The 24,656-nt window shown below is 41.7% G+C and overlaps 1 protein-coding gene across 3 annotated transcripts in view; it reads left to right on the top strand.

Moving 5' to 3' along the window:
* Positions 1 to 24,656, top strand: part of MCCC2 (methylcrotonoyl-CoA carboxylase 2) — a 68,967-nt gene that overhangs the window by 24,034 nt on the left and 20,277 nt on the right. For 2 of the 3 annotated variants that reach the window (XM_032336033.1, XM_032336031.1), the window contains exons 5-9: positions 684 to 811; positions 2,735 to 2,847; positions 14,005 to 14,118; positions 20,063 to 20,127; positions 24,545 to 24,644. In XM_032336033.1, the coding sequence (XP_032191924.1) occupies positions 684 to 811; positions 2,735 to 2,847; positions 14,005 to 14,118; positions 20,063 to 20,127; positions 24,545 to 24,644 (520 nt within the window). The remainder of the gene's footprint in view (positions 1 to 683; positions 812 to 2,734; positions 2,848 to 14,004; positions 14,119 to 20,062; positions 20,128 to 24,544; positions 24,645 to 24,656) is intronic. The other variant, XM_032336032.1, reaches the window with a different exon arrangement.

The raw sequence follows: 24,656 nt of genomic DNA, 5'->3' as shown, positions 1-24,656 counted from the left end.
TGCTGGCCACATCCCTTAATGCGAGCAGCCCAGACTACCTGGGGCCGCTGTTCTGAGGCTCTTCCCTACTTTATTTTCAAGAGGGCTTACTTTGTAGAATTATAAGGAATATAAAGTGAGATTTTAAAAAATATCATAAATCGGGGTGCCTGGCTGGCTTAGTTGGTGAAGCAGTAGGACTCTTGGTCTTGGGGTTATAAGTTTGAGCCCCACGTTGGGTGTAGAGAGTAATTAAAAGTAAAATCTTAAAATATAATAATATCATAAACATAAAGAAGATTAAATTTGGTAAAGAGCACATTGTTGTTCACTCAAGTGTCAAATCAGCCCCCGGCCTTCAGGGTGAGGCAGTGGGGCTTGATCCCAGGACCCTGAGATCATGACCTGAGCCAGAGGCAGATGCTTAACTGACTGAGCCATCCAGGCGCCCCCAAGACTGAGGACTCTTTAAAAATTAAGTATGAGTTTGTAAAGATGTTCATAGTGATCATTTTATATTATATAAGTGAGTATGAGAATTGTGATTAACACTTGTTTTGAGATTGTCTACTAATGCCTGTCATTGGTGAAATGTACTAGAAGTTAAAGGTTGTATTGGAGTGTCTTGTAATGAGACGTAATTGGCCTTTGAACTTTGAAGAAGTCTCTCATACTCTCTTTATAATGACATTTCTGCCTTTCAGAGTGGAATGCATTATTGTTGCCAATGATGCCACTATCAAAGGAGGTTCCTACTACCCAGTGACTGTGAAGAAACATTTACGGGCACAGGAAATTGCAATGCAAAACAGACTCCCCTGCATCTACTTGGGCAAGTCATGAGAGTCATAAAATGAACTATTTTTAGCTGGTAAAATACAATACTGTTTAGAAGGCTGTATATGACATTATCAATGGGTTTTTAAAAAACTATTGTTAGTTTTTCCTATAATTACAAAAGAAATACACGTTCTTTGCTAAAAACTCTGGAAGAAAAAGTAAAAACTACCTATAATAATATCCCTGAGGAGTAACTACCTCTGATAGTGTTTTCATGTATGCCAGTTTTTTTTCTCTACATGGGTGTGGGTTTTTTCCTTCTGTGTATTTTCTTTTTGTCTGGACCTAATGAGTTCAAACTATGAAAAAATAATAGCTGATATTTATGGATCTCTTGAGTGCTAAGTACTTTGTTAAATACTTGAATAATTCCAACAAATGCCATTTAAAGAAATTTAATTCTTTTTTTTTTTTTTTTTTTTTAAAGATCTTATTTATTTGACAGAGAGAGATCAGAAGTAGGCAGAGCAGCAGGCAGAAAGAGAGGCGGAAGCAGGCTCCCCACCGAGCAGAGGGCTTGACTCAGGGCTTGATCGCAGGACCCTGAGATCATGACCTGAGCCGAAGGCAGAGGCTTAATCCACTGAGCCACCCGGGTGCCCTAATGAAATTTAATTCTTTATGAAAGTATATTTATATTTTAAATTAAAGTAATGCTTAAATCTCAGGGTACTTCAAAAGGAACATAAAAGCAAGGCAGTTTAAAATTGGTGCTGCCTTGAGACACCTGGGTGGCTCAGTGGGTTAAGCCTCTGCCTTTGGCTCAGGTCATGATCTCAGGGTCCTGGGATCAAGCCCCACATTGGGCTCTCTGCTCAGCGGGGAGTCTGCTTCTCCCCCTTTCTCTCTGCCTGCTGCTCTGCTGGCTTGTGATCTCTCTCTCTATCTCTGTCAAATAAATAAATAAAGTCTTTAAAAAAAAATTGGCACTGCCTGGATATTGGTTTAGTTTGGTGAAATGCCACCATACGTATATTACTGGTGCGGTATTTAAACAGGTACTGATGTAGAGATTTTTTTTTTTTCTGCAAAAGTGAATTTACCTGTTTGACTCACTTTTTTCACACATGTAGTAAATAGCCAGTGGGGCCCTACTGCTGCTTACAGGTGCTGTGCCAAACACCATAGGGGATGGAGTGAAGAGAATGATGTTGTTCCTGTCTTGGGCAAGCTTGAATGAATTGGAGACAGGATGTTATGTATTAAAGAACAATGAAGGACTTAATGGATGTAGGCAAGAGCAGTAGGCATGGGACTAGCTGAATTTTCATAACACTGTTCAGTGCACTCACACTGTGCTGAACTGAGTACTTTACATACCTTCTTTCATGTCATCCCAGGAACAGCTTCCTGGGAGAACTACTGTTGTCCCCTGCATTTCACAGGTGAGAAAGGTGAGGCTTAGAAGGCTAGGAAGCACAGGAGTCATCACAGAGCTCTGAAGTCAGCAAGCTCTGTTACGAATTCAGCGGATGTTCGTAGCCCCCACTCCCCTCTGCAGTAAAAACAGTCCCCGAGGCAGTCATCTGTGATGAATTGTCACATGAATTCTGTAGATGGTTTTGTATTGATTTAAAAGAAGGAAAGACTTTTTTTTTTTTTTTTTTTTTTTAGCTGAGCTGATTAAGAATTTATGGTGTTTCTGGGGCTTTAGCTTGTCTTCAAAAGAGAGAATGTCCTAAACATTTCAAGTGGAATTTTGCACGGGAAGGAGATCCTAATGGATCTGAGGAAAACAGTGAATTTTTTGGCTGTGTTGGGGGACTCGAAAAAGATGCTATAGAATAGTTTAGAACAGTAGGGCAAGTTTTTTGTGAATGCGATTAAGAACTGTTTCACTGATACAAGTCTCTCTGTGTGCAGGCTATTTTGTTCATTCAAGTGTACTTACTTCTGTTAATTCCCTTGTCTTCAGTTGATTCAGGAGGAGCAAACTTAGCTCGACAAGCAGAAATATTTCCAGATCGAGATCACTTTGGCCGTATTTTTTATAACCAGGCGATTATGTCTTCTCAAAATATTGCACAGGTAATTTCTCATTAATGAAATATACTGCTTTTCATTCCAAATGCCATTGCTAACTAGGTGCTCTGAGATGACTTTAAATGGAACTTAATATAGAATTTAGGTTTTTCCCCCCACAGAAAGTGCCTTAAAACTATCTGTAGTTAGATTATTCTCTTCATTATGGGCATAGTTTTATATTGTCATAAAGGCTGTTCTCCAAAGAAAGAGTTTTTTAAAAGAAAGGGCACTGAGTAATTGCTTTTTTAGGACTATGTTCTAAGGCACTTTGGTGTCTATATGAGGAGACGGGTGCAAGGGAGATTGTTGTAGCATCGACATAGCAGAAGTTAACAAACAACCTAAGTGGCCATTATTGGGAGATGAATAATACAGTTTTAGCTATTAAAATGAACTAGAATTGCATGCATCAACATAAAGAAGTCTCAGAAAAGAAGTTGGGGCACCTGGGTGGCTCAGTGGGTTAAAGTCTCTGCCTTCGGCTCAGGTCATGGTCCCAGAGTCCTGGGATCGAGGCCCGCATCAGGCTCTCTGCTCAGCAGGGAGCCTGCTTCCCTTCCTCTCTCTTTCTGCCTGCCTCTCTGCCTACCTGTGCTCTCTCTCTCTGTCAAATAAATAAATAAAATCTTTAAAAAAAAAAAAAAGGAAAAGAAAAGAAGTTGAGTAAAAGTAATAGTAGAATCAACCCATAGTCCCTTGCTTTGTTTGTAAATATTAAATACATCAGTCTATTACTTATGTCTTAAACAGGTACATGGGAATAATATATTCAGCTTTAGAACAGTGGTTACCTTCGAGGTGGGAGGCGGAAGGAAGAGGTCAAGCAGGAGGCTTCACTGTACCTGAAATGTTTTATTTCTTAAAAAAAAAACTCTAAAGTGCATTTGGCCAAATGTCAGGATTTCTTAAGACTGGGTGTTAAGATATTTATTTTTTATTATTTTGTAATCTTTTTTTTGGGCACGTTTGAAATATTTCATAATACTGATGCTTCTCCTTCGTTTATATTTTGTTACTGGATTTCTTAAGTTTGTAGTGTTTTTGGTAATATTCTAATGAAATAGCCTTCACTTGCAATTATTGTATCGATACAGTTATTACTTATTGTATATCTTATGGTTATGTAGTGACTTTGCCCATTTATGCTTTATTTCTCTAAATAGAAACTTCAGCTTTGCTCACTCTTGCACGGAGGTCCTTCCATGGCCTGGTATGAAGTTCTTACTGTGATCTTTTGTTTTATGGGGGAAACCAGTCCATTTAATGTGGTATTAATTTGTGGCATAATTTGTATAGTTGTACTAACCTTGTATTAGGTTCCAAGGGCTGTTGTAACTAATTACCACACACAGGGTGGGGGTAGGCTGAACATAACAGAAATTTCTTCTCTCAAGTTCCGGAGGCTAGAAGTCTGAAATCGAGGTGGGAACCATGCCAGGCTCTCTCAGAAGGCTTTAAGGCAGACTCTGTTCCTTGCCCTTGCTGGCTTCTCCTGGCTCTAGGTGCTCCTTTGGCTCATGGCTCTGTGACTCTGATTTCTACCTTGTCGTCCTTCTGTCCTGTGTGTCTGTGTCTTCTCTTCTCTCTCTCACAAGGATACTTGTCGTTGGATTTTGGGCCTGCCCAGATAATCCAGAATGATCCCTTTTTATTTTATTTTTTTAAATTTCCCCTTCTTTTTTTTTTTCCCCCTCATTTTATGTATGGCCTTTTTAAAAAAAATTTTTATTTTTAAATTTTTAAATAAACATGTAATGTATTTTTATCCCCAGGGGTACAGGTATGTGACTTGCCAGGTTTACACATTTCACAGCATCCAGAATGATATTATCTGACGATCCTTACCTTTAGTACATCTGCAGAGACTCCTTTTCCAAATAAGGTCATAATCAAAGGTTCTAGGGATTCAGGTATGGGCTTATTTTTGGGGGCGGGCATTATTCAGCCCTTTATAGACCTGTCATCTTGCATGCTTATTCTTTGCTCTTCCTGTTCACATAGTTTTTAATAGTCAACATGTAAAAAATATTGATGGAGGACCTTCTGTAAACCAAACACTATGTTGGTAAATAAAACCAGGTAGAGGCTCTGGCCCCATGGAACCTAAAGCTTAAAGTGCTTTGAAAAACAGGTCTTTTAAAAACTAAAAGTGTCCATATTTTTGAATAAGCAGTATGTGCCTATGATTAAAAAAAAAAATCTAAAATGTGGGAAGGGCATTAGAATGCCTTTCCTTTTCCTATTTTATTTTTGTCTTTTAAAAGTTCAACATCAATATTTCCTACCGAAGCCACTTCTCTTAGCATATCTTTTTTCTCTTTCACTCCAGTAGGAAGTTTAGGGGGAAGGGTGTACCTCCCTCTATTCTTGTGATCCTCTGGGAATTGGAGAAAAATTTCTAGCTGCTACCAGTTTCTGTAGTGCTTACTCTGATCTTTTCCCCAGTAAGTGAACTCCAAATGCCGTGTCTGCACTGAAGCTGTTGCTTCATTCTTCCCTGGAGAAATCAGACTGTGTGTGAGCACTGTTGTACTGAGCATACTGCGACTTCGCCTTCTTTTAGCCCAAAGACAACTGTCCCTCTTCACTTCCAAAGCTAAACTTAACATTTATAATCCTCACGCCAACCCCTCCTTTGAAACTCTTCATCTATCCCTTTTTTTCTCTCATGTTAATATATATTTTTAAAGATTATTTATTTATTTATTTGACAGACAGAGATCACAAGTAGGCAGAGAGGCAGGCAGAGAGAGAGGAGGAAGCAGGCTCCCTGCTGAGCAGAGAGCCCGATGCGGGACTCGATCCCAGGACCCTGAGATCATGACCTGAGCCGAAGGCAGCGGCTTAACCCACTGAGCCACCCAGGCGCCCTCATGTTAATATTTTTTAACCACTTTCTTTTTTCTCACAGCCAATAACCATGTTGACTTCTGTTTTTCTTTTTAAATTTTTTATCTTTTTTAAGATTTTATTTATTTATTTTGACAGAGAGCAAGAAGGAGAGCACAGGCCGGGGGAGCGGCATAGGGAGAGGGAGAAGCAGGACCCTTGCTGAGCAGGGAGCCTGATGCGGGGCTCAATCCAGGACCCCGGGATCATGACCTGAGCTGAAAGCAGACGCTTAACTGACCGAGCATCCCAGGCATCTGACTTCTGTTTTTAAAGGAAAAAGAAAAAGCACTAAAAACAATGGCAAAAGAAAAGGACCTTTTCTACCTTCTCCTGTTCCCTGAAGCTTCTCTCCTTCCCCGAATCAGCAAACTCTTTAAGAACTGGCCCAGGGCCTCTGTTCCTGACTGCTCAGTCTCCATAAAACCCACTGTCCTTGGAGTTCCTGCTAGCCTCCTACAGACCAGATTCCCACTTGGTACGACCCCTTGGTCTTGTCATTTGTTCCCTTCCCTGAAATCCTCCTTAGGCTTCCAGCCTCTGGCTTTTCCATATTCCCCCACTCTCTCCATGTAATCTTCCCGACCCCATCCAGGAACTTGTCCTTAATGGTTGCATAAACCCTCATACTTTCATCTCCATGATCTTTCCCAACCTCCCACTGCACCCCTACTTACCCTTGGGCATTTCCGCCATCTACGTGGATTTCCAGTTAGTACTTACAGGCTCAAACTAGACTTTGAGCATGATCGCTTTTTTACTGACCTGTTTTTTACTGTTCCTGTTTGCTCTTGTCTTTTCCCTACGATTCAGACTGTGATGTCATCCTGTCTCTTCTCTGCTTTTCCCCCCTACCTAATCATTTCAGGTTTAAAATGTAGATTTTACATATATTTTATATATGTGTGTGTGTGTGTGTGTGTGTGTGTGTGTATGATTTATATATATATCTTCCTCATTTTTATATCCCCAGGATAACCTGGGTGATATGTGTCTGAGTTGATCCTGTGGTGACACATCAGCATGACTCTGGCCTCCTGGATGCTTGCTGATGTGGCTGTGGCCATAGCTCACGTGGCCCCAGCTCACGTGGCCCCAGAGTCTCTGGGTCTTCCTCAGTCTGCATATGGACAGCCCAGACGAGAGAGGGAGGCCTGTTACATGTGCATTTTGATAGTGAGCACTAGCTTCCTTGCTTACTCAGTTCCTGCTTTCCTCCCCAACTTTGGTTTTTAATGTTATTAACCTTGCCCAGTGTAAATCCACTTACCCACTTATTTCTAAGTTGTATGTTGGACAATCATATCTCTGTTATCTCCCGTATCTTTGTAGCGGTAAAGATGTGGACAGCTTCCTACAGACCTAGAAGGTTGAAAATGTTTGTTACTGCTCTGAGGTTACAGGAAATACCTGCCTCGGTACTCTCTTGTTTCCTCTTTCCTTTCTCTCTGGTATGCTTTAGGACCTGTTTTTTGTTTTTGACATTCAAAGACTTTTTATACTGGTGACCTGTCATCTTGCTTAGAGTCTCATGCCCTGAGGATAACTTTCCCGGGCTTTCTGCAATCCATGCCCAATGTCTTGATGATCTTGGGAACATGCTTCTTTTATTTTCCCGGTAGTGGCTCCCTGTTGCTGGGTTTTAAAGTGGGAGACTCCTAATTCTCTTCAGAGGTGGGACCTTCGTCTTCTTTAGGGCTCACATACCATTAATTTTTAAAATTGGGGTGGCCTCGTCTGGGTGGCTCTTTGCTCTGCTCTGTCACCTCTTACCCTGCTTGAGTGTGACCCTTCGGTGCATCAGGAATAGAGTGTTTCCGCTGTGACTAGCAGTGCATTTCTTCTGAAATAGGCATATTCATCCAGCCTTTCGCAGGGTTAGCGCCTCGGGACTTTCCCTTGAGTTTTCTTTGCACCTCTGCCTGTTTGTTTTTCTTTTCGGAGAGGCACTTAAAATTCTTTCAGGGGTCCTTGCTTTCTTCTCTCCTTCCTCCTTCCCTCACCTCCTCCCTCTTGGTTTAGCTCATGATTTTTGAAACTTATTTTCTTTGCTTCAGATCATGGTAATTGTTAGGAAGGGCTTAGTTAGGACAGGTTCTGTATAACACTATGTTTGGTTTTTTTTTTTTTTTTTTTAAGACTTATTTATTTATTTTAGAGAGAGTGTGCCAGGGGCGGGAGGGAGAGGGAATGAGAGAAACTCAAGTCCTCTGCTGAGCACAGAGCTCGAAAGGGGGGGCTCAGTCTCACCACCCTGAGATTATACGTAGGCTGACATCAAGAGTTGGACACTCAAGTGACTGTGCCACCCAGGCATCCCTATTTTGGGGGGGGGTACAAAGACAGTGGTTTTATTAAAGCACGGGGACAGGACCCATGGGCAGGAAGAGCTGCTTGTTATTTTTAAATACATTTCAACCTGTCCATGAAGTCAGATAAGGCCTAGGGGAGACGGAAGCACTCTGATGGCCTTGAGGCTGATGAAAAGATTGAGAAAGAAACAGGACATTCTGGGCAAGGTGGATTTTTTGTTTTCTGCCTATTCAGCACAGATAAGCATGAGTGCTCCAGAATCAGTAGTGTGATCAGTCAGTATAATTGGGGACGTTCTTAAGTTTTGGACAGCTATTGAATTGATGTGAGTATTTTGTGGCTTTTATTTTTTAACGGAAGCTCTGTAGGTAGAGGAAGGAACCAGTTTTGTTCCTTGTGTGATAGACAGTATTTTCTTTCCAGGTTTGCTTTTTTTTTTTTTTTTAAAGATTTTATTTATTTATTTGAGAGAGAGAGAGAAAGAGAGCATGAGTGGGGGGAGGGGAAGAGGGAAGGGAAAGGGAGGAGCAGGTTCCCTGTTGAGTGCCTATCCTGAAGTGGGGTTCAGTCCCAGGATCTTGAGATCGTGACCTGAGCCAAAGGCAGATGCTTAATGGACTGAGCCACCCAGGTGCTCCTAAAAACATACTATATAAAACTTTTTGTGTTTTTTTTTTTTTTTTAAGATTTTATTTTTGTGACTGAGAGAGCACAAGCAGGGGGCAGTGGCATTCAAAGAGTGAATCAGGCTCCCTGCTGAGCAGGAAGCTCGAAGCTGGGCTCCATCCCAGGACTCTGGGATCATGACCCAAACTGAAGGCAGGCACTTAACTGACTGAGCCACTCAGGTGCCCATACTATACAAATGTTTTTAAAGATTTTATTTATTTACTTGAGAGAGCAAACAAGTGAGAGAGAGAGAGAATAAGCAGGGAACAGGGGAAGAGAGGCAGAGGGAGTGGGAGAGGGAGAAGCAGACACCCTGCTGGGCCGGGAGCCCCATGTGGGGTTTGATCCCAGGACCCCAGGATCATGACCTGAGCTTAACTGACTGAGCCACCCAGGTGCCCCAAAACATTAGCTATATTTTCAATGGCTTTTCCATCAAGCAACTGAAACTTTCCCCCCCTCCAAGTTATATTACATTTATCACAGCGTGCCTTTGAACTGGATGGTCTTGTGCAATTTTACAGTGGAAGCATGGAGGTCTAGAGTTCACACAGCTTTTCAGAATTAGGTGTAAAACCTCTTGACTCTCTCTCAGAAGCCCTTTCTGTAGGGCAGGCTGCTGACCTACAATATGTAATTTGGTTTTGGTGCAATGAGAACCAGTCTTTATTTGTTCAGGCAGGACCTGGAGGGTAATAAATTTCATCTAAAGTTTCACAGTCTCTTACCTCTTTTTTGAAGCATCTCATTTCCTTGTCAGAATTTCTGCTTGTGCCTTCTGTGGCAGTCATGGCAAGCCGTGTAAGGGTCAGTTACATTTTCTTGGCTTTCTTGGGGCTTTCTTGCTTTTGATTCAAGTCTTGGATCACCATGGATGTCCTCACCCTGATAAAATTTGGAAGTTTTGGGGTTCGTCAGCCGAGAAAGACTTCTGAAGACATTTTTGGTCTAAAAAGGTGGTTTTATTACAGCATGTGGAAGGACCTGTGGGCAGAAAGAGCTGCACTGGGATTATCAGGAGTACCTTATTACACACTTTTTGATGAGTGGGGTTTAGGGATGGTGTGATTCTCTAAGGAATTGGGAAGCAAGGCTTTCCCAACCTTGAGGGCTAGCTGCTATCAAGATAATGTTCCTTTTAGTCTTTAATAAATATAAGCATTAAGGTACTAAGACAGCTATGAGTTCCTTGAAGAAGGTCATGCTCTGCCTATCTCAGGTTATCTCTCAGTGGGCGGCAAGCTGTGAGGAGATTGAATCTAAGCTCCATTTCTCTTGCCTTTGTTTCTCTCATCAGCTCTGTAAGAGGGATCTCCGGTTTGTCTGTGTCACAGGAAGCCCTCCTCCCCGGTGACTGGGTGGACTCAAGTCTCTCAGTGGAGTTCTTGGGAGTTCTCCTTTGTTCTGATGCGATGACAGTCACTGTCCCATCTCTCCTGATTTGGTACCTGTGTTGTGCCTCAGTGCAAGCCAAATCTCTACCCTGAGTGTGTGCAGAACAGTTGCATTTTACTTACGTCCTTTTAATGTCCTCTTGGTAGAGAAAGCAGAATTTTCTCTCCATATCATTTGTCCAGCATGGCCCCAATGTAAGATCTTTGTTGTTCCATAGATGAATGCTTGCGGACATGGAAAGCTGTTGGAGGTTCTGCTGAGGGGTTCCTGTGCTTTGTGAGAAGGAGTAGACAGTGACAGGGCTCTTCTTGGGGCCTGTCACCCTGTTTCATGAGTGAGTGCCTGGTTTAGAATCACATGATGAGAAGAAGAGATTCTGTGACAGTGGTGATTCCACTACTCTCTGTTCTTCGGTTTCGTTTTTCTATCCTGTTTCTATTTTATTTCATTTATTAAATTTCATTTTCCTATTCTATTTCTATTCTCTTCTATTATCAGAATTTGCTTTAGAGATAGTGTTTAGTGTCTGTGAGACACTTGTGACTAGAATTGCCTATTTCTTCTTGATGAAAAACTTGAGAATTTTGAATCTTCGATACTTAATAATCCCAGCTGTTTCTTAAATTTTATAACAGCTTTATTAAGAGAGAATTCCCATACCATTCAGTGTACCCATTTAACATGTACTCTTCAGTGGCTTTTAGGATATTCCCAGAGTTCAGTCAATTTTGGAACATTTTCGTCACTCCCGAAGGAAATGCCATTTCCAATGACAGTTTCTCCCCATTTCTCTCCAATCCCTCCAGCCCCTGGCAACCACTCCTCTACTTTCTGTCTCTGTGGATTTGCCTAGGATACATTTCATTTGAAAGGGATCATATAATAAAGGGTTTCTTTCATGTAGCATGATGGTTTCAATGTTTACCCACGTCTTTTGGTTTTTCATTACCGTCTGGGATGGTCCAGAATTCTCTTCTTGGCCTATCTCCCATCTCTTGAATAGAGGAATGGTTTATAGACAGACAGGTTACAGACCAGCAACCACAGAGTACTCCTAACCAAAGAGTGTCCCAGGGTTTCAGAGATGCCTCCATTGCAGTTACTGAAGGTAGATGGCTTTTGATCTCTGTATTAGTTGTCTAGCGCTATATAATAAATTCCCTCCACACTTGGTAGTTTAAAGCACCATGTATTACCCTGCAGTGTCTGTGGTTCAGGGCTCAAAGCTCAGCTGGGCTGGATCCCCCAGTGCTGAGCGCAGGTGGCTGCAGACCCCTCCAGGATGGACTGGGAAGGCTCTGCCCTGGCTGGCTCACGTGGCAGCGGCGGTGTGATTCATTTCTCTGCAGGCCCTGCTCGCTTCCTCTTGAGCTGTTGGTGGGAAGCATCTCGAGCTTCCTTCCCAAGTGGGCAGCTGTAGAGAGCAAGTCTCCCCATGTTAGCTGGCTGCATCAGAGCGAACAAGCAAGTGGGTAGAAGATGGGGCTGGTGGGGGAGGGAGACGTGGTCTCTCAGAACTGGATCACAGGAGTGACACTTGGTATAATCTCTGCGTTAGAAACATGTTACCAGATCCTCCACACTCGAGGGGGATAGGATTATATAGGACATGAATCCCAAGAGTATGGAGTCACTGGGGTCCACTCGCAGTTTGTGTGAGAGAAGTGGATTGTCGATTTCCTTGGTTTTGGGAAAAAACACATCTGAAAGTGCCCTTAGGTATATGGTAAAATTCCCTGGTGTAGATTCACTAATAATTTGTTCACTATTCACTTGTGAAACTTCTCTGCTAAATCGGTAGATGTTTTCTCCCCTCTGAGATGGCATGATGGCATTCAGGTTCATTACCATCATTTTGGTCTTTCTGCTTTTTGACACCCGAATTCTTTCTTTGTCCCCTACCCACCCCACCTCCCATCCTTGGTCTCTGACTATTTGCTGATCATTGCTGTTTTTTTCTTTTTCTTTCTTTCTTTTTTTTTTTTTTTAAAGATTTTATTCATCCACTTGACAGACAGAGATCACAAGTAGGCAGAGAGGCAGGCAGAGAGAGAGGGAAGCAGGCTCCCTGCTGAGCAGAGAGCCCGATGCGGGGCTCGATCCCAGGACCCTGGGATCATGACCTGAGCTGAAGGCAGAGGCTTTAACCCACTGAGCCACCCAGGTGCCGCTGCTGTTTTTTTTCTCTTGCTTTCAATTTGCTGTCACAGAACCCTGCTATGCCTGTTTCATTGTTTGGGTCTTACTTTTGAAATTTGTACCTTTTTAGATTATTACTTCACTGTGACTCTTCTCTACGTCCTTGTCTTTCTTTTCCTTTTTTTCCTGGAGGGGGACTACTGAAATAGTTTGAGCTATATCTGCTGTTCTTGTACTGAGAACAGGCTGGTGAATTGAAATCATCATTATGTCCTTTATTCCTCAAGCCTTAAAGAAAAAGCTCATAAAATAATTCAAACATGCAGAAAGTACAGAGAATAATGCACTAATAATGGAACACTCATGCACCTTCCACTTGGATTTATGACTTTATTTATTTATGTAACAGACAGAGATCTCAAGTAGGCAGAGAATCAGGCAGAGAGAGGGGGAAGCAGGCTCCCTGCTGAGCAGAGAGCCTGATGTGGGGACTCAATCCCAGGCCCCTGAGACCATGACCTGAGCTGAAGGCAGAGAGTTTAAACCACTGAGCCACCCAGGCGCCCCTGGATTTATAAAGTGGTAGCATTTCATTTGTTTTTCTCCCTCAGATTTAAAGAACTTATTATATTTTCATTTATCAATTCAAAATGTGGTGTTGATGGATGTGTTCGTTATTTGCGTATCTTCACTATTATGTACACGGTTACAGTGAGTGTTTCCTGTGCTCATTTTCTTGTGTGAGAGTTTTTCTAGCCATTTGAAAATAAACTTCCGAGTGATTGATAAGCAAAAACGATACGTGATAAACACTTTTGTAATATGTTGACAGTGAAATGTTACAGCCATTTTTAATAACGTGAAATAGGGAAAAATATTTTTTGTGGTAGCCCATTTCATTGGGAAAATGTTACCTCTTGCTGCCTTGCATCTTTGGATTAATACTAGTGTAGCATTTTTATTTCAAAATGGGTATTTGTATGACTCTAAGAAAACTGATGGAATATTGGAATCGGTAGCAAAAAGTGCCTTTGTGTGGTAATTTAAGAAAATGGCCATTATGTATTTTTCTTATTTTTCTCTGATATTACTTATTTCTACCTAGGCGGAATCAGCCAAACCCATATTCATTATTCTTTGTGTCTTACTAATTTCTGGGAAAGAGTCTTCTTAAAAAGCTTTGTTATGGAACATTTCAAACACACCTAAATGTTGAGAAAACAACACTGTGGGCTCTCAACATAGACATCACCCTGGGTCCACAGAGCTGACTTGCTCTTGGAACACAATTTTCAGCTGTGATGCTAATGTTAGTTTTATATTTAGAACATACCATATTCAGGGTAACAAAATATTCACACTCATTTGGAGAATTATTTCAGCATTCCCATGAGGTAAGTGGTGGTGTTGAGAAGACTTATTAGTTTCAACACAGTGTTGCTGACCTGTGGGTGGATTGTGGAGTTTCTTCTCCCCATGAGTCGATCAGGCTGATGTTCTAAATGGCCAGTCTTCCCTCCAACAGGGGGGCTGTCCATAAATTTTGTAAAGATGTGACCTAATCCCTTCAAAAGGCTTTGATAGAAGTAGTTAAGGAACTATTCCAAACACTCAGAGGACCATTTTTAAAAGGACTTATAGGAACCAGCTAGTAAGAGCCTCTGGTACTGTGACAATTATGGGTCTGTAGATCCAGAGACTAAAGCCAAATGTTTGAACCTCACCTGTTGGGTTTCTTATATGCTTGGATTCCAGATAGCGGTGGTCATGGGCTCTTGTACGGCAGGTGGTGCTTATGTGCCTGCGATGGCTGATGAAAACATCATTGTACGCAAGCAGGGTACCATTTTCTTGGCAGGACCCCCACTGGTAAGAACATAGTCTTGACTGATTGATTGAACTAAGATATACATAATACATGATTTACCATTCTAACCATTTTTTTAAAACCGTTCTAACCATTTTTTTTTTCAAAGCTTTATTTATTTGTTTTAGAGGAAGAGAGAGCATAAGCTGAGGGAGAGAATCCTCAAGCAGACTCCCTGCTGGGGAGTGGGGCTCAGTCTTACCACCCTGAGATCATGAGCTGAGCCAAAAGCAAGAGTCAGGCTTGAGCCACTCAGGCATCCCCATTCTAACCATTTTTAAGAGCACAGTTCTGTGGTATTAAATGCATTCACATTGTGGTACAACCATCACCACCACCCATCTCCAGAACTTTCTCATCTGCTCCAGATGAAAATCTATACCCATTAAACATTAACTCCCTATTGTCTCCAATCCCTACTGCTCCTGGCTACCACGATTCTACTTTTTCTATGAAGCTGACTACTGTAGCTACATTGTATAAGTGAAGTCGTATGGTGTCTGTCCTTTTGTGATTGGTGTATTTCACTTAGGATGATGTCCTCAAGATTCAACGTGTTTTTGCATATGTCAGAACTTCCTTTTTAAGGCTGAATAATACTCTGTTGCATGTACCTGCCACATTTTGTTTATTAACTCATCCATTAATGGACTTTTGAGTTGCTTCCAATTTGGGGCTGTTACGGATATTGCTGCTGTGATATATATATATATATATATATATATATATATACATACATACATATATCTGTTTGAGTCCCTGCTTTCACTTGTTTTGGGTATCTGCTCAGATGTAGAATTGCTGGATCATGTGATAATTATGTGTTTAAGAGTTTGAGAAACCACTTCTTTTTATTGCTGAATAATATTTCACTGTATGGATAGGCAGCATGTTGTGTATCCATTGATCAGTTGAGAGTCACTCAGGTTGTTTCCAGCATTCGGATATGAGGAGTAATGCTGCTGTGCACCTTCCTGTCCAAGTTTTAAATGGATGTGTTTCCCTTTATAAGGTTTATAGACCTGTGAGTACAGTTGCTAGGTTACCTGGAAACTCTAGGTTTCACATCTTGAGGAACTGCCAAACTGCCCACAGCATATTTATTATACGTTCCTGACAGCTGTGTGTGAGGGTTCTGATTTTTCCATTTCCTTGCAGACAGCTGTTGTTGTGTGTCTACGCGAAGACCGCCATCCTAGTGAATGGTACCTCATTCAGATTGTGATTTGCATTTCCCTAATGGCTCATGTTGTTGAGCGCCTTTCATATGCTGGTTGGTCATTCGTATATCATCTTTGGAGAGCTACCTATTTACATCCTTTTGCACACTTTTTAAATTGGGCTTTTTGTCTTTATTTAGAGTTGTGAGACTTCTTTATGGGTTCTGGATACAAATATTTTCTTTCTATGGATTGTCTTTAGCTTCTTGATGGCATCTTCCTTTGAAGCATGAAAATGTTTAATTTTGGTAAAGTTCAGTTTTTGCATTTTTTTTCCTTTGCTGTGCTTTTGGTGTCATATCTGTGAAGGCTTTGCCTATTGCAAGATCATGAAGATTTAATACTAGGGTTTCTTTTAAGTTATATAGTTTGAGCTCTTATTTACAAGTTCATAATCCATTTTGAGTTAGCTTGGGTAGGACTTAAGGAAGGAATCCAACATCGTTTGTATGTGATATGTAGTTGGCCTAGCATCATTTGTTGAACGGATGATGAAATAAACTTCTGCTTATTTTTTCTTCTACATCAGTTGCATTCTTTTTTGACTCAGGGTCACTGGAAGTTGATGAACAAGGTGCTTGCACATAATATGTCAACTTCTGTTTTAAACAGGGCATATTATACGTTTATAAGCTTGTATATGCATAAAGAAACTCTAAAAAGGTACAGTAAACAGTTTTAAGGCAGAGGAGATGAAATAGGGCAAGGGAGAGACCTTTGACTTGTGTGTATGTGTGTCTGTGCTGAACATAAACATTTTGAGACCTTTGACTTTCTGAGTCTTATGAAAACATTACCTTTTCAAAAAGATTAAGTTAGAAAAAAAAAGGAACAAGGTAGAGTAGCTGTGAGAGGTGCTCTACATTCCTAATCCTAGCAGTCGTTACAAATCACTGGTAGGATCAGCTTCGTAATTTCAGACCCCAGTGCAAAATGAAGATATGAGACCCCTTGTTCAAAAAGGAGGAATAAGTACTGTTAAAGGGACTAAAATATAAAACATGTTTTATATAAAATATAAAAGATTGGTATGTTTAACTGCCTTGGTGTTTTTTATTTGCTGTTTAAGGACACATTTCTTCAAGCATAGAATACTCCTCTCTCAGGCATCTGGTGCTTCCAGTGGGCCCATCATTCAACTCCTGGTAGACATATGACTCCCCAGGGGTATGCAGCCTTCATTCCAGGATGTGCTTGGTGTTCAGATGGGCGAGGGGCGAAAAGCTATCCCTCAGCTCCCACCTCCACCACCACTGCGCACCTGCTAGAGAATACAGCTCAGCATCGCCAGCCCAGAGTGGTGAAGGTGCTGCTGTGCTCCACCCTGAGACACCAGGGGGTGCATGTCTGATACCTGGTCTTCCCTTTGACCATGGCAGGCCGCACTGGGGACAAGTGTAATAGTTGCTAGGCAGGGATGGGGAGGAGCAGATGGGGCAGAGCCCAGGGCCTATGTACGTTGGCAGGGAAGCAGGGAGCCAAGAACCCTTTCCAGAAAGATGGTGGGAGATAGACCAACCAAGAGCTAAGACCAGACCAGACAGAGCGGCCAACGCACATACCCCATTGTCCCATCAGACTTCATTTACAGAACACATATTCAAAGATAAAAGTAGAATTTCAGTGGGGGTAACCACTGAGCATTAAACTCCAAACACAGGGCCCTTCCGAGAGTGGGACCCAGTGCACCCTACTGGGGAGCTCCTTGTGTTGCTGGACTATGGAGTGGATTACTTATCCTGGGCCCTTCCCATCTCCTCCATGCTCGGCTCCATTCCAGTGGTGTTCAGTAATGCAGTCTTCACTTTGCTATGCGTGTGTCACATTCTGGGCCCAGACCTTCAAAGGGATGAAGAGAGGGTAGTTGAAAACCAAGGTATAATGACTATATCTAACAACAAAATATCCCATTATTTAGTGAAATCTAAGAATGTTATATAGGTGAGGAGAATGTCAAGAATACTATAAAACTATAATATACATACAGTGGAATATGATTCAACCATAAAAAGGAATGAAGTTCTGACACATGCTACAACATGGATGAAACTTGAGAACGTTATGTCACAAAAGGAGAAATTTGACGCAAAAGGAAAAATATTGAATAATTCTGCTTTTATGAAATATTTAGAATAAGCAAATTCCTAGAGACCACAAGTAGATTCGTGATTGCCAGGACCAAGAGGAAGGTAGAATGGGGAGTAACTGTAATGAGTATGGGCTTCCTTTGGGAGTGATGAAACTTCTGGAACTAGGTGGTTTTGATGGTTCCACAACTGTGAAAATATACTGAAAAACACTGAATTATATTCTTTAAATGTGAATTTTATGATGTGTGAATTCTATCTCAAAGAGTAAGGCTAATGCTTCAGAAGTCTGTCAAAAAAATCATCTTTGATTTTGGAATAATAACATGAATTAATTAAAAAGAGTACGTTAAAAAGAGCTTATGCTTGCTTTGATGTGAAATATGTACATTTTGCAAATGATTGTGTTTATTTTTCATAAATTTTATTGAGGATCAGATAAGCCTGAAGAGCTGCCATTTTAAAATGTGATAAAAGTCTGAAGGCATTATTCAAAATGCCTGTGGTGCCAATTATTCTTTGACATATTTCTAGCTACAAGTGATACTTACCATTGGTAAATGAGAGGAGAATTCATTTAGAATTTCCCTTTGTCTAGTGATATGTACAAACTTTCAGTAGTTTTGAGGTGTTTTTCCTTAAAGAATTTCGAGTAAAGATAGGACTGAAATTTGAAAATGCCTTTTTTGGGACCGTAGGCAACATCATTAATACTGAAATAACATTAGCTGTTTCCGAGAGAAGAGTTTTTCTGAAGGGTGCAGTTGGCAATGTCCAGTCATTGGTGAGGATTTTTACCATGGACCTCAACAAGTCGGCAGTTCTCTGAGAGAACTGAACTCTCTTCTGTAGTCTACCACCGAAGGACAATGTTTGTATGTTAAAAAAAAAAAAAAAAAAAAAGCAAGCCCCAGCAATCTCATCAGTTTGAGGGTTCTAAATTTTAACTCTTGTTTTACTCAAAATTGAAAAAAGATTCCATGCATCATATGCAGTTGAGTTGCTATAGGTTTTAGAATGGTTGAAAAAAATGCCTAATAGTAAGACAAGTTTCTGAAGGAGCTTTTGTTCTTCTGTCTTCTGAACTTGGTATTTCGTAGAATGAGCTGTTCTTAATTTTTATCATCCTTGCACCTGTCACAGTATCAAACATGTTGTGGGTGTTCAGTAAATACTAACCAATGACGAATCCTTATTTTATCACTTGGTATTAGTCAGATCCCTGGAAATAAACAGAGTATTTCGGTTGATTATTCCTTTTTACAACTTTAAATATCCAGGCACCTCTTATAATTAGTTATTGTCTGGGCTGAATGCTATTTTATACTGAATATTTTGGGAAGAAGAGAACCAAGAATTTAGTTCTGTGGGTGGAAAAATTGGAAGGGAAAATTTTAATTACTTTTCTCTGTGCAATAATATTTTGTTTAAGACAGAACTTCTGATGTAGTGAATAATGAGTCCTTCCTATGCTGCAGTTTAAGTAAATGTACATTGTTCTAACACCAGCTTTTCCTATAAAAGAAAAAGAAATCAATCAACACAAAGAAGTAGGAATCAATTAGCAATTCCTAAGGGTCAGGTTGACATTTGGCACTAACTGATTTTTCTGTTTTCCTATTAGAATGTCTCAGACTGTAGTTAAGTCATTCTTCATTTATTACTTCAGGTTTCTTTCTTTTTGGTCATATTCTGCTGAGTCTTAGGTGTGGGTGATCCTAGAGAATTTTTTGGCCTTTTAAAGGTATTGCATTTGTAAGAGTTTGTGATAGTTACTGCGGTTTTTCAGGATAGTTTTTCAGTTTTTCGAAAGGCCTTAATTCATTAAGTTTCCTGAGTGTTCAAAGATGAATACATCACAGTGGCTGCCATCAAGGCACTCACAGTATAGAGGGAACAAGAGAGACACATGCAGGCTACTGACATGCACAGTCTGCCGGGTGCCCTGTTGGTGTGGGAGGGGTATTTTTGGACCACAGATGAGCAAACCTTATTCTCTTATTGTTCTGGGGTGTTGCTAATGATGAAAAGGCCGGTGCAGGTCAGGGAAAGCCGCATAGAGCAGATGGAGTGTGCAGGAGAAGGAGGGATTCCCCAGGTGGGTGACAGAGAGCAGGGAGCCCAGGCAGTAGGAACAGCATATGCGCAGACACAAATGCTTTACCATGCAGAAGGTGGGAGAAGGAGAGCAGGCTTTTGGATCGGAAGTACCTCGGTTCAGCTCAGCTTCCATCCCTTGTCGGGGACTGTGGGAGAATTCTTTAGTGGCTCTGGGTTCAGATTTTTCTCTGTAGACTAGAGACAGTGTTTTCTAGGTTTGTTGGATGGGTGGAATAAGAAAACAATCTTGGGGTGCCTAAGTGTCCAATGCTTGATCTCAGCTCAGGTCTTAATCTCAGGGTCTTGAGTTTGAGCCCTGCATTAGGCTCCCTGCTGGGTGTGAAGTCTACTTCAAAAATGGGGGAAAAAAAAACCCAAAAGAAAAAGAGGGAGGGAGGAAGGTAGGAAGGAAGGAAAATCTTTAGCTGTGTGGAAGAAAGAGTGGTAGGCATAGTCAGGTTAGAAGACATGCATGTTAGGTAAGCGTTTTTATTGCCCTGATGGGCAAAACTCACCACCTGCTTTTCTCCTTGCTGTAGGTGAAAGCCGCCACTGGAGAGGAAGTGTCCGCTGAGGACCTTGGGGGTGCCGACCTGCATTGTAGGTGAGACAGAAGCCCTTGTTGCTTTCCAGGCTTCCAGGAATGAATGAATGACAGGCCTGTTGTTCTGTTGAAGAGAAAGTTTCATTATTTTTCTCGAAGAGTTAAATTTGCCAGATTCAACCACAGTCGATCTGTTCTTGAGCTGCTGTTTCAGGGTTCAATTCTTTGAACTACAGAGGTGAATTTCTAAGCTAAAACACCAGCTTGTTCGTTATTTCTTCTTCTTCTTCTTCTTCTTTTTTTTTTTTTTTTAAAGATTTTATTTATTTATTTATTTTGACAGACAGAGATCACAAGTAGGCAGAGAGGCAGGCAGAGAGAGGAGGAAGCAGGCTCCCTACTGAGCAGAGAGCCGGATGTGGGGCTTGATCCCAGGACCCTGGGATCATGACCTGAGCCGAAGGCAGAGGCTTAATCCACTGAGCCACCCAGGCGCCCCTCGTTATTTCTTTTAATAGGAGGTTTCTCATTTCTTTAATAGATATCTGTCCAGCATTTGTCATGTGGCAGACACTGTTATAGGTAGTCAAGATTATGAGATAGACTTTGTCTTTGACCTCAGGGAGCTTAACATTTTAGTCAGGGAGGTGGGCGATAATTAATTACTATGATATAATGATATAAATGTGTATGTGTGATAAAGCCTGTAAAGAAGTATAGGGAGAGCATATGGAAGGTTGATCCAACCCACTGGTGTGTAGGTGTTGACTGTGCTTTTTGTTTTTTTGTTTAGAGATTTGATTTTATTGTTAGAGAACAAGAGTGGGGAGGGGCAGAGAGAGAGAATCCCAGGCAGGCTGCACGCTCAGCACAGGGCCCTTCTGAGAGTGGGACTCAGTGACACCTGCACAGAGCCTTATGCAGGGCTCGATCTCACAACCCTGAGATCATGACCTGAGCCGAAATCAGGAAGTTGGATGTTTTACCGACTGAGCCATCCAGGCGCAGTTAAATGACACTGTTAAATTAATATTTGTTAAGTGGAGCACAGAGTGCTGGATGGTGAGCTGTGGTTCAGCAACAGACTGCAGGAGAAGTTGAAATGGACAGGCTTATTACTCACAGAACCTGGAGGAAGTACACGGCGTGCCTCCAGGGACCAGGCCGGCAGCTCAAGGCAGAGCACACACAGAGGCGGAGCCTGAGCCCATTTTTTCTTAAGGTCTATGTTTGGAGCACTTGGGAGTTCAAGGGCTAAGGCTACTTTAGTCAATTCAGACCAAAGATTGGCATTTTGTTTGGTTCTGCATTAGGTCTTACGCACATAAGGCATCCAGGAAGGAACTGGGAGGTGGAAGGGCATGTTGGTCACAAGGGTTGTTGGGGAAATCTGATCAAGACCTTGACGTGCCTGTGAGTCTGGGGCTGCTCTCCAGCACCTACGCCTGCCTGAGCGGGCTGGAGCCCGTTTCAGGCTCCTGCTGTCCCCTCAGCCACACAGAGCAGATGCTGAGGCAGCCATACCGTGGAGGAGTTTAGCTCACTCTCACGAGCGGGTGGATGCATAACAGCTGGTTCTCTGGGGAGGGGAAGAGTCCGGCTTTGTGGCATCTGCCAGTGCCTCTGGTACAAAGTATCCCACTGAGGCTGATGGCAGGGTCCCAACAGGACACCACTGAGTGTGGATTCAGCAAGAGGTGCATACACTTGGCTCCTGTGAGTCAGCCCTGAGCTGGCTCCTGCCGGTCACTGGTCCAGTCATGTCAGGTTAGAGTTCAGGGGTAAGAAGACCATCTACCTCTCAGAGTTTTGTGAGGATTAAATGGGATGATATATGTAAATTGCTTGAAATAATACCTGCTTTAAATAAGGACGTAAAAATGTTAACTGCTACTCATTATTTTTAAAGATCTTATTTAGTTGACAGATCACAAGTAGGCAGAGAGGCAGGCAGAGAGAGAGGGGGCAGCAGGCTCCCTGCTGAGCAGAGAGCCCGATGTGGGGCTTGATCCCAGGACCCTGAGATCATGACCTGAGCCGAAGGCAGAGGCTTTAACCCACTGAGCCACCCAGGCGCCCCTTCTGCCATTATTTTTATTGTTGTTGTTTATCATAACTGGACCATTAAAGAGTGGATTTTTTTTTTTTTTTTTTTAATAAAGAGCAACTAGAGACGAAGGGAGGAGTGGTTAAGGGAGTGGTGTTGAGGTTGGCTGAGAAAAGCTTAGCACAAGCCTGAGTTTCTGCCTGTGTGGAACAGAAGAGCACTTATTTATTTATGCTGAGCACAAGTGTGTGAGTTTCCATGCTGTGTTCCTCTCTGATTGCACTGACCATGGCAGGGAGATGGTGGCGTGGGCATTTCAGCCTGGAGAGAAGACACGGTAGAATGGGGTGTGAGTGGGGTACAGGCCAGAGTGGGCTGCCACTGTTTGTGGATGCTTAATGAGGAAATGAAAATAGTATTTGAGGAGTATTAATTAAAAATTTTTTTTGACTATTAAAAAAAAGGTTATTTGTTGCCTATAAAAGCTGTAGGCAGTCTATGCCAAGCCAGGGGTGTAGGTTCTGGAATTCATCTTCTGCTTGCCTTACTACCGTTGTGACTGGACAAACTACTTAACTTCATTGAGCCTCATTTCTTTACATGTGAAGTGAGGATGAGAATAGTTTCTACCTCGTAGCACAGTGTCTGGTCCCTGGGAAGTGCCCTGATACCACTAGCTATGATTATTCGTAATAACCTGTTTAAAATCACGGGACAGTGATTAGGTGGTAATGATCTAATAGTAGTAATGGCTTTTTTTTTTAACAGTCTGATAAAATTTACTAGTCATACATTGCTTTGGGTTTCTTCTGTCTTTGTAAATACATATTTTAAACCTCTCTGATTAGCCATTCAAAGGAATTAATTTGACACAAAGACTTCTATAATACAATGTCTCATCGAAGCTTTCCCTTTTCTGCTGTTTTGGTAAATATGAGGCAGTTTTTAAAAGAAAACATTTTATTTTAAATATTTCCTGATTTGGAAGTAGTGCCTTCTGCTTCTCTCTGCTTTTTGAATTATCACAGTGTATCTAGAAGTCAGCAAATATAGCTGGTATGATGTATGAAGCATGTAAAAGATACTGTTTGTTGTAAAATGTCATATTAAGTGAAAAAACGTGAAGGGTCTACCATTTGCGAAGTGTTGTAGGGTTATAGCGAGGAGTAAGCACGGTCTCTGCTCTCATTTAGAAACGCCCAGGCCAGAGGTGGAGAGTGCACACTGTAGCCACTGTGAAGACCCATTTCCAAGAAGTATCTGTTAAGGGTTTGGCATTTTCCCTAGACAAGACATCACAATTTAGATTGCTGCAGATTAGCCCTTACTCATAAAATGAACCAAAGTTCTATTTTTTCAGGTACATATTTTTGTCTGTCTTTACAATTATTTTGTTTATTTATTTAAATTTTTTTTTTTAAATTTTAAACCATCTTTACACCCATTATTGGGCTCAAACTTATGACCCTGAGATCAAGAGTTGCCTGCTCCACTGACTGAGCCAGTCAGGCACCCCTATAGTTATTGATAAACTGATTGATTTGAGAGAGAGTGCATGTGTGCATGCACAAAGGGGGAAGGGGCAAAGGGATAAAGAGTCCGAAGAAGACTCTGTGATGAGTGAGGGCCCACATCATGGGGCTCGATCCCATGACCCTGAGATCACGATCTGAGCTGAAACCAAGGGTCCAAGGCTCAACCAGCTGTGCCACCAAGGCACTGCTTTTCTAATACTATGTTCTAGTGTCAGTATATCTAATAGGAGATAAAAAACCATCCAGTCAGAACAAAGCTAATAAACAGAGCAAGCCCATGCTTCATTCACATTGAACTTGAGATTGAGCTGGAACTTCTGTGGCCCTTCTCGCAGTTCTGTTTTCTCTGAGGGACAGGGTCATCAAGCCTCTGTATGTTACCCGTGATGGCTTACTCTTAAGGTGTAGCTTTGTAAGGCTGGGGCCTCAGTGGTCTCCCTGCAATGAGAAAGCATAGCTGGCACCCCCACTAGGAGCTTGGTGAGTTACAGGTGCTTTGTTGTTACGGACTACACCTATGGCTGTTGAACTTTATCATACACAGTTTTGTTTGAGATGCTTGCGATGAGCATTCAGTAGAAGTCCTCGTCAGTAAGACTCTGCGGTTTAGGTCTAGAAGGTCAAGATTGAGAACCAGAGCGTGTGGATTCTTATGCAGCTACTGGGGGTCCTAGGACAGGGTGTTAATTTAGGTAGACATTAGTGTTTCTTGTTTGTAAAATAAGGATAATACTGTTCTGCTGGGCACATGATGAGAATCAAGTTGGAGGACATTTATTAAAGTGTTCTGGAAGTAAAAATGATGTTAGCCTTAGATGAGAGAAGATCTTTAGGTTTTAAGACATTTATTTTCCTTTTCCCTGTTCTGATTACTTTAGTGTGCTTTACTCCCTAGAAAGTCCGGAGTGTCTGACTACTACGCTTTGGATGACCATCATGCCCTTCACCTAACTAGGATGATTGTGAGGAATCTAAATTACCAGAAGAAATTGGATGTGAGTTGGTTG

Source organism: Mustela erminea, chromosome 3 (assembly GCF_009829155.1).
Source record: "Mustela erminea isolate mMusErm1 chromosome 3, mMusErm1.Pri, whole genome shotgun sequence".
Lineage (NCBI taxonomy): Eukaryota > Metazoa > Chordata > Mammalia > Carnivora > Mustelidae > Mustela > Mustela erminea.
Note: the sequence above shows the minus strand (reverse complement) of the source record. Positions and strands in the feature narration are given on the sequence as shown.